This window comes from Ascaphus truei, chromosome 4 (assembly GCF_040206685.1).
Source record: "Ascaphus truei isolate aAscTru1 chromosome 4, aAscTru1.hap1, whole genome shotgun sequence".
Classification (NCBI taxonomy): domain Eukaryota; kingdom Metazoa; phylum Chordata; class Amphibia; order Anura; family Ascaphidae; genus Ascaphus; species Ascaphus truei.
The window spans coordinates 313,793,455-313,802,636 of record NC_134486.1 but is presented as its reverse complement, the minus strand read 5'-3'; the positions used below and the strand labels follow the sequence as shown (position 1 = coordinate 313,802,636).

Genomic DNA, 9,182 nt, shown 5'->3' with positions numbered 1-9,182 from the left:
GCAAGCTGTCCCCCAATTGGCCGCCACTTCTTACACGTCCGCCTCTGAGCTCCGGAGTGCTCTCCCTGCTCCCGGAGGGTCCACTCACCCCTCTAGCGGCACCCACATACAGCCACAACCTCCCTGCACACCGCAACCCCCACTGAAGTCACCGTTGTAGCCGTTCCCCTCCCGCAGCCTGGAAGTAAGAGGGAACATCCTCCCCCTGTTGGAGACCCCAACGTCCCTGCTTGGGAAAAACATAACACAGAGAAGTTATATAATAAAAATGTAGGGTAATATATAAAAATTATCACAACCAGCACTCTAAACAATATTATACATTTCAACGAACATGTTGATAACCGAGGCCAGCTTGCTCTTAGCCAGCTGCTGAGACTCATAATGGGGTGGCCCTAACAAATCATAAGCATCTCACTCACTGGCTTCTGCAAGGCTCTTCTTCATTATTTCCCACTGGGGAAAGTTGATCATAGTCCAGGGGCCTTTGCCCTTCGCAAAGGGGTGAACCAGTCTCTACAAAGTCTCTGAGTGGTACAAAGTTCGGGCTTAGTGGGTCATGTGGACGGCTTGTTAAAGCCACTGGTAAGGGTATGTGAGGTGCGGGCACTTTACCTGGTGCTACTTCGGGAGGTGCCCACTAGTTTCCATTGAAGTTGGTGGAGGTGCCCTTTAAATGATCTTGTGTGGATTCGGTTGCTGAAACGGGTGTATCGGCGGACTCTTCTGACTCAGGCGCAGTTACTTTGGTCTCTGTTTCGCAATCATTTTCTCTCACTTGCGGGATGGGTAACAAGTGGTTCTGTGCCAAACCTCTACCCGGCCATCCGGGTCTCGTATGCGGTAGACCGGGAGGCCTGGCATTTGAGATTCTACCTCGAAGACCCCGTCACACCAGTGGTCGGCCAGCATGTGTTTGCCGGGGATCCCTAAATTGCGTAGGAGAACAGCGTCTCCAGGATGAAGTTCCTGATATCGGACCTTGTGGTCATACCTTCGCTTGTTGCAGGCATTTAGATGGGCTGAGGCCTTCTCCGCTAGCTGATGGGCGCGGTGCAGGCTATCCTGAAGTCGCTTCACATAGTGAGCCGTTTTGGCTACCCATCGGTAGATACTCAGAGTCGGATATCCACAGGCAGTCGTGCCTCTCGCCCGAACATCATGACGTATGGTGTGTACCCTGTAGATTTATGCCTGGCGCAGGTGTAGGCACCAGTGCTTTGACGTGCTCGTTTCATTCACCCTTTTGAAAGCCCTTTAGGGTGCCTAGCACATCTAGCAATGTTTGGTTAAATCTCTCTGTGAGAGCGTCTCCCCCTGGAGATTATCTGATTTGGCATATCATAATGTATGAAATACTTCTCCCACTGTACATTGGCGTCTGTGAGAGCATTCTGGTCCTTTGTCGGGAATGCATCAGAGAAGCGAGTGTAGTCATTTGTCACTACCAGGACATTGCCGATACCTCTTGAGTTGGGCTCGATGCACAAGAAGTCCATGCAGACGAGGTCCATGGGACCAGAGCTTTTCAGATGGCCCATTGGTGCTGCACAAGTGGGCAGAGTCTTCCTCTGGATACACCTCAAACACTTCCGGCAATGCCGTTCTACGTACTCTCGCATCTTTGGCCAGAAGAATCGGCCCACTTGGGCCAGAAGAATCGGCTCACTAACCCAAAGGTCTTATCCACCCCCAGATGTCCGTGGTCATCAGGCCGGGGTCGTAGTACCATACCAGTACCATACTGCATGCTTCGGGGCAGAACCATCTGTTGTCGGTCTGGATGATTGTGGTAGGTGACTATCCGGTAGAGGAGGCCACGCTCTATTTGGAATTTTTCCCATTCTCTCATGAGGATTGCAACTGTGTAGGTGGGGGCATGTTTTTTTTTTTCAACTTTATATTTTATTCACTTTTCAAAGGTACAGCCATTGTGATATACATTATAACACTTTCAATTTGTTCTGTAACACATCCGCACCTTTTTATGTGACAAGATGACTTCACATATAAACACACTGAACAAAGGCTCGAGGGGGGGGGGCGTGATACATTAGGAAAGAAGGGAGGGAGGTGGAAGGGAACCCTGAGTTCAGTTCAGCTGATACCATAGGTGGTGGCATGTTTAAAGGCCCCAGCTTATACTTCAGGGTGAATTGATAATTGGATAGGGCAGCCAACCACCTGTGGCCAGTGGCATCCACTTTGGCTCATGTTAGGATATCTGTCAACGGGTTGATGTCTGTTCTCACTTCAAAGGAGACTCCGTACAGGTAGTTGTACTCAGTGGAGTTTTTCAATTACTGCCCACTTAACAGCGAGGAACTCCAGTTTGTGAACCGGTAGTTCTGCTCGCTGGGAGTCATGCTTCGGCTCACGTACGCCACTGGGCGAAGGCCAGCCGGATACTTCTGGTGTAATACAGCTCCCAGCCCATTGAATCTGGCATCCACATGCGGGGCGTATGGTTTCTCCAGACCAGCATAAGCCAGGACCGGGGCTTCCATCAGGCTTTTCTTGAGTCCCGTGAAGGCCTTTTCACAGGCAGATGTCCACTTGTCGCCGAAGGGGGTTCGTGGAGAAGCGGCCTTCTGCCAAGGTTTCTCTGGGTAGATCTTTGGTACAGATGAGACAACGAGTATTCTAAAGCTTGCCTTAAACTAACCCGGTTACATGCTGGGTACGTGCTGGGTGTAACCTGGCTAGTTTAAGGCAAGTTTAAGGCATTTCTGCATTGATTAATGACCCATCGGATTAACACAGCAGGGGTCCCTTGCAGTCCCATTCAGTTTGAATGGGACTGCCAGGGACCCCCGCTGTTAATCTGATGGGCCATTAGTCAATGCAGAAATGCCTTAAACTTGCCTTAAACTAGACCCAGCATGTACCCAGCATGTACCTGGGTTTTTTTGGCGATTGCCACTGGTTTGTGTTAGAATAACCGTCGGCACTACAGTAGGTTGTTGAGGGCCTTGGCTTTACTAGAGTATCCCTCTATGAAGCATGGGTAGTATCCAAATGAGATAAGCCCAGATCATGGCCCGCAATGGTCACCTGTGACCCAGTATCCAGCTATGCCAAGGAGTATATGCCCTCCACAAAAACCCGTATGATTGCGGCAGGCCCCATGCAACTGTAAGCGTCCGGTTGGGGTGCGTCATGATGAGGATATTCCAGCGGAAAGTGGGGTCCCACTTTTGGCCTATTTGCTGGATGTTAGCAAAACCAAGGAGGGACCTAAGTCTGTCCAGGACTTCTTGAGGGGTGGTGTCAAATGGCACGTCCCCCACCGCGACCACGTGGCGGGGAGACTCGTTGAGCTCCAGGGCCCAGTCGCGGAACTGTTTCTTGGAAGGGGAGAATATGGTATATTTTTGTTCCTTTAATTTGCACTACTGAGTCGGGCACCCCAGGTCTGAATCTCAGCAGCGCTTCCAAATGTTGCCCTCTTTCCCCCTGACTAAAGGGACTACCGTACTGCCGTTTACCTGTCTGGCTACCAGAAGGCCTGAGCTCCAGAGACTGGTGACACGTATGAGCTGAGATATTACTCATGTAACCCTGTTACTGCTTATCTCTTTGTTTGCTACAGTATAGTGCTGATTTATTTCATAGTTATTGGGATTTCCCTTGGGGTTAGCAAGATTTAAAAGTAGTACTGCCTCACTTTTTTGCTTTAGATTATCTCATTGTTTGCTTCAGATATTCTAACATTTGTACTAAACTGATTATAACAGTGTGACTTATCTGAGACTGTTTATATTATTATAACAGGGTTTTCCAGTTAGTATCTAACATGTATTGGATTACTGGCTGTAGCATTAAAAAAATTTGTGGGCACATTGATATTTACAATTAGTGTTCCTCTTTTTAGATTTCCCTGTCTATGTAAGCACAACTTCATGTTATTCAGTTGTGCGCATTATTTCTGTACAGACGGGAGGGAGATATTTTGTGGTATGGCATTAAGGGAAGTACCACAGGTTCATTTTTAAAGGATCTGTGGGATCAGGCCTGAGAAAGGGGCATCCTGCCCCAAAACGTTGCCCCTTTTCACTTCATTACATTCACTCTTTTGCCGTTAGGCAGTTTATTGTCGCTATCTTATTCCCTTTGTATTTTTCCCTTGTTTTTCCCTTCCCTACATACCTCCCCTCCCATCGTGCCAGTTATTGGCTTATGTATTTATAGATTTTCCCTAGGATAGTTGTAGCATCCTTTTAATTGTTTATCCTATATTTTACATTTTTCAATACAATTGATATATTTTGGCATATTCCAGTGCTTTTTTCCTTTTATTCACATTGAGTGCTGGGAACATTACCTCTGTTGCTTTATAGTTGTTGGAGGGTCAAGGGTCCCTCCTGTCGTTCCCGTGCACCAATCAGTATATATAGTTGTGTGAAAAGAAAGTACACCCTTTTTGAATTCTATGATTTTACATATCAGGACATAATAACAATCATCTGTTCCTTAGCAGGTCTAAAAATTAGGTAAATACAACTTTCCCTGTAGCAGACACAATCTGATATGAGTCAGGCCCTAGCTTGGGTCTAAAGAGGGTATCTGGCCTAGAATGGGAGCCACTTGCCTCCATACACGACCTTACCCCTCTGCGTCCCTGCTTCGACTCCAGCGAGAGCTCCTTCACGCCAAACTGCCTCTCTCTCCTTACTGTGAATGCCGCAGCCCTATTGGCTGAGCCGCGCTGCCCCAGGGGATCCTGAGAGATGTAGTTCCCCTGCGGAGCAATATAGAAGATGGCCGTCGCTCTTGCAAAGCCTCTGCGCATGCGCAAGCTGTTCCCTAAATGGCCGCCGCTGCTTAAGCATCTGTCTCTGAGCTCCGGAGCGCTCTTCCTGCTCCGGCAGGTCCGCTCACCCCTCTGGCGGCACCCGCATACGGCCGCAACTTCCCTGCACACCGCAACCCCCACTGCAGTCGTCCTTGTAGCCGTTCCCCTCCCGCAGCCTGGAGGTAAGAGGGGAACCCGGACGGACTACTCACTCACTAAAGAATATCACTTGTGAGCACATTCACATGTCTTGGAATATATGTACCATTGAAAGAAAATGGATTGTCTGCTGAAAATTTGGTCCTGATTATATTTGGGGGAGAGGGGTTTGCATCAAATTTGCACCTGAAAACGTTGAGACCACATTTATGATCCACAAGAAGTTAGGACCTTCTCTCCTCACTCATGGAGTATAGCTGCTCTACATGCTGCTCCAAGAAGCCAAATGTGCCCAGTTCTTTTGCAGCTGCCTTGGACTCCTCCTATAGGTGACCCAGGATCCTCCTCTCTCTCTCTCACACGGCTCCCCTCCTACCTCCAGAAGATGAAGTGTATGAGGTTGGTTAACTACCGCATAGTGAAGAAGAACCTCCTGTAAATCGCAGACATGGAGCTCCAACTCTTGCTGCTCTTTCTTCTCTGCAGCCAGCCCTGCTCCCTGGCTGCCTCCTTCCAGCTAACTCTCCTTCACACTAATGATGTGCACGCCCGGGTGGAGCAGACCAGCAAGGACTCGGGAAAGTGTGGCAACCCGCAGGACTGCTACGCTGGGGTGGCCAGGAGATACACCAAGATCCAGGAGATCCGTAAAAGCCACGAAAATGTATTACTGCTGGACGCCGGGGACCAATTTCAGGGCACCATCTGGTTCAACTACTTCAAAGGCAGAGAGGCAGCATATTTCATGAACTACTTACACTATGATGCAATGGTAAGGAGAATTCGTCTCATAGCAGTAAATACTCGTGTTTTTCTCTCTGGATTTGTTATAACTGAAAAAAATGGAATATATTAAAATGTAATTTGGCCTGATCTATTCTCTCCAGTTCGTCCCTAACTGAAATACGTGTATGCATTATAACAGGGCTTCATTCGTTCTGCACACAGATACTGTGCGTGCAATTTGTTTGCAAGTGCAATGCTTTACTGTCTTATTACACTACAACAAGTGCTTTTCTTGTATGTACTTGTAGTTGGTTTATAGAACTATGAAGCGTTCTAGTTATTTCGGTAATACTACGTTATTTGATGTTAATATGTCCTGCTTATCCACCTTGATGTACGGTGGGCTGCACTTTTAGTTAAAATTGAAATGTGACTAACGCCCTGGTAGATAATTGGTAATCTCTTGTCCCACGCTCACTAGTACAGCATGTTCCCGGAGGTCTCTGCAGGCAAATATACATGTGTTGATACTCCTCTGTTTATTAAACACGAAGTAATGTAAGATTCAGTGCAGTTGTTTCTTTTTGATTTTTACACCAGGCTTACACAATAATGGCAGTCAGTTATCAGTATTGTCTCTATGCAAAAATGGTGCAATTTGGGATTAACACAATGTGATAAACATGTAATATTGTATGTGCATTATTTGAGTCCTACACACTTCTTATTGATGCTCCCACAAACTCAATCTGATACACTGGGTGTACAATTGAAGTTTCTGGAAACCTTAATGCTAAACGGCACAAGCTGAAAATTATGACTTTCATTTTAATTCAAAATTGCTTTGTGTATTTATATAATCCATAGATCCATTTCTATGTTGGTAAAAATACAAGACCATCCTTTTTGTATTGGTAAATAGTTTCCAACAGGAGGGAACTTATTTTTGTAATAGTCATGCGCCAGTCTGCTCATATAGTACTGTATGTGCAGTGTTATATTAGCGCTGGGAGGACGGACAACAATGTTAATTGGAACCAGTAACAATGTTTAAGAGCCGAAGCAGGCGCCTGTCGCACGGTTGTTTTTGTCTCTCCTCTTTCCCTGTCACTGCTCAATTTTGGCTCCTCCCGCCCTCTACGCTGCTCTTTACCCTCAGTGCTGCTCTCCTCTCCCCCCCCCGACACTGCTTCCCCCCGACACTGTTTCCCCCCGACACTGTTTCCCCCCGACACTGTTTCCCCCCGACACTGTTTCCCCCCGACACTGCTCCCCCCCTCCGACACTGCTCCCCCCCTCCGACACTGCTCCCCCCCTCCGACACTGCTCCCCCCCTCCGACACTGCTCCCCCCCTCCGACACTGCTCCCCCCCTCCGACACTGCTCCCCCCTCCGACACTGCTCCCCCTCCCCGACACTGCTCACCCTCCCCAGACACTGCTCCCCCCCCGACACTGCTCCCCCCCCCCCCGGACACTGCTCTCCCCCCCGACGCTGCTTCCGACACTGCTCCCGACACTGCTCCCCCCCCCCGACACTGCTCCCCCCCCCCCGACACTGCTCCCCCCCCCCCCGACACTGCTCCCCCCCCCCCGACACTGCTCCCCCCCCCCGACACTGCTCCCCCCCCCCGACGCTGCTCCCCCCCCGACGCTGCTGCTTCCCCCCGACGCTGCTGCTTCCCCCCGACGCTGCTGCTTCCCCCCCCCCCGACGCTGCTCCTCCCCCCCGACGCTGCTCCTCCCTCCCGACGCTGCTCCTCCCCCTGATGCTGCTCCTCCCCTGACACTGCTCCCCCCCGACACCGCTCCCCCCCCGACACCGCTCCCCCCCGACACTGCTCCCGACACTGCTCCCCCCCCCGACACTGCTCCCCCCCCGACACTGCTCCCCCCCCGACACTGCTCCCCCCCCGACACTGCTCCCCCCCCGACACTGCTCCCCCCCCGACACTGCTCCCCCCCCCGACACTGCTCCCCCCCGACACTGCTCCCCCCCCCGACACTTCTCCCCCCCGACACTGCTCCCCCCCTCCGACACTGCTCCCCCCCTCCGACACTGCTCCCCCCCCCCGATACTGCTCCCCCCGACACTGCCCCCCCCCCCGACACTGCTCCCCCCCTCCGACACTGCTCCCCCCCCTCCGACACTGCTCCCCCCCCTCCGACACTGCTCCCCCCCTCCGACACTGCTCCCCCCCTCCGACACTGCTCCCCCCCTCCGACACTGCTCCCCCCCTCCGACACTGCTCCCCCCCTCCGACACTGCTCCCCCCCTCCGACACTGCTCCCCCCCTCCGACACTGCTCCCCCCCTCCGACACTGCTCCCCCCCTCCGACACTGCTCCCCCCCTCCGACACTGCTCCCCCCCTCCGACACTGCTCCCTCTCCCGACACTGCTCCCGACACTGCTCCCGACACTGCTCCCCCCCCCCCCGACACTGCTCTCCCCTCCGACACTGCTCCCCCCCTCCGACACTGCTCCCCCCCTCCGACACTGCTCCCCCCCCTCCGACACTGCTCCCCCCCCTCCGACACTGCTCCCCCCCTCCGACACTGCTCCCCCCCTCCGACACTGCTCCCCCCCTCCGACACTGCTCCCCCCCTCCGACACTGCTCCCCCCCTCCGACACTGCTCCCCCTCCCCGACACTGCTCCCTCTCCCGACACTGCTCCCGACACTGCTCCCGACACTGCTCCCCCCCCCCCCGACACTGCTCTCCCCCCCGACACTGCTCTCCCCCCCGACACTGCTCTCCCCCCCGACACTGCTCTCCCCCCCGACACTGCTCTCCCCCCCGACACTGCTCTCCCCCCCGACACTGCTCTCCCCCCCGACACTGCTCTCCCCCCCGACACTGCTCTCCCCCCCGACACTGCTCTCCCCCCCGACACTGCTCTCCCCCCGACACTGCTCTCCCCCCCGACACTGCTCTCCCCCCCCCGACACTGCTCTCCCCCCCCCGACACTGCTCTCCCCCCCCCCGACACTGCTCTCCCCCCCCGACACTGCTCTCCCCCCCCCGACACTGCTCTCCCCCCCCGACACTGCTCTCCCCCCCCGACACTGCTCTCCCCCCGACACTGCTCTCCCCCCCCGACACTGCTCTCCCCCCCCGACACTGCTCTCCCCCCCCGACACTGCTCTCCCCCCCCGACACTGCTCTCCCCCCCGACACTGCTCTCCCCCCGGACACTGTTCTCCCCCCGGACACTGTTCTCCCCCCGGACACTGCTCTCCCCCCCGACACTGCTCCCCGACACTGCTCCCCCCCCCGACACTGCTCCCCCCCCCCCCGACACTGCTCCCCCCCCCTCGACACTGCTCCCCCCCCGACACTGCTCCCCCCCCCCCCGACACTGCTCCCCCCCCGACACTGCTCCCCCCCCCCGACGCTGCTCCCCCCCCCGACACTGCTCCCCCCGACGCTGCTCCCCCCCGACGCTGCTCCCGACACTGCTCCCCCCCTCCGACACTGCTCCCCCCCTCCGACACTGCTCC

The 9,182-nt window shown here is 53.9% G+C and overlaps 1 protein-coding gene across 2 annotated transcripts in view; it reads left to right on the top strand.

Moving 5' to 3' along the window:
- Positions 1–5,295: 5,295 nt before the first annotated feature.
- The window catches only part of NT5E (5'-nucleotidase ecto), a 93,135-nt gene continuing 89,248 nt past the window's right edge, over positions 5,296–9,182 (top strand). Inside the window, exon 1 of one of the 2 annotated variants that reach the window (XM_075597892.1) lies at positions 5,296–5,726. In XM_075597892.1, the coding sequence (XP_075454007.1) occupies positions 5,403–5,726 (324 nt within the window). In that variant the 5' untranslated portion in view covers positions 5,296–5,402. The remainder of the gene's footprint in view (positions 5,727–9,182) is intronic. The other variant, XM_075597891.1, reaches the window with a different exon arrangement.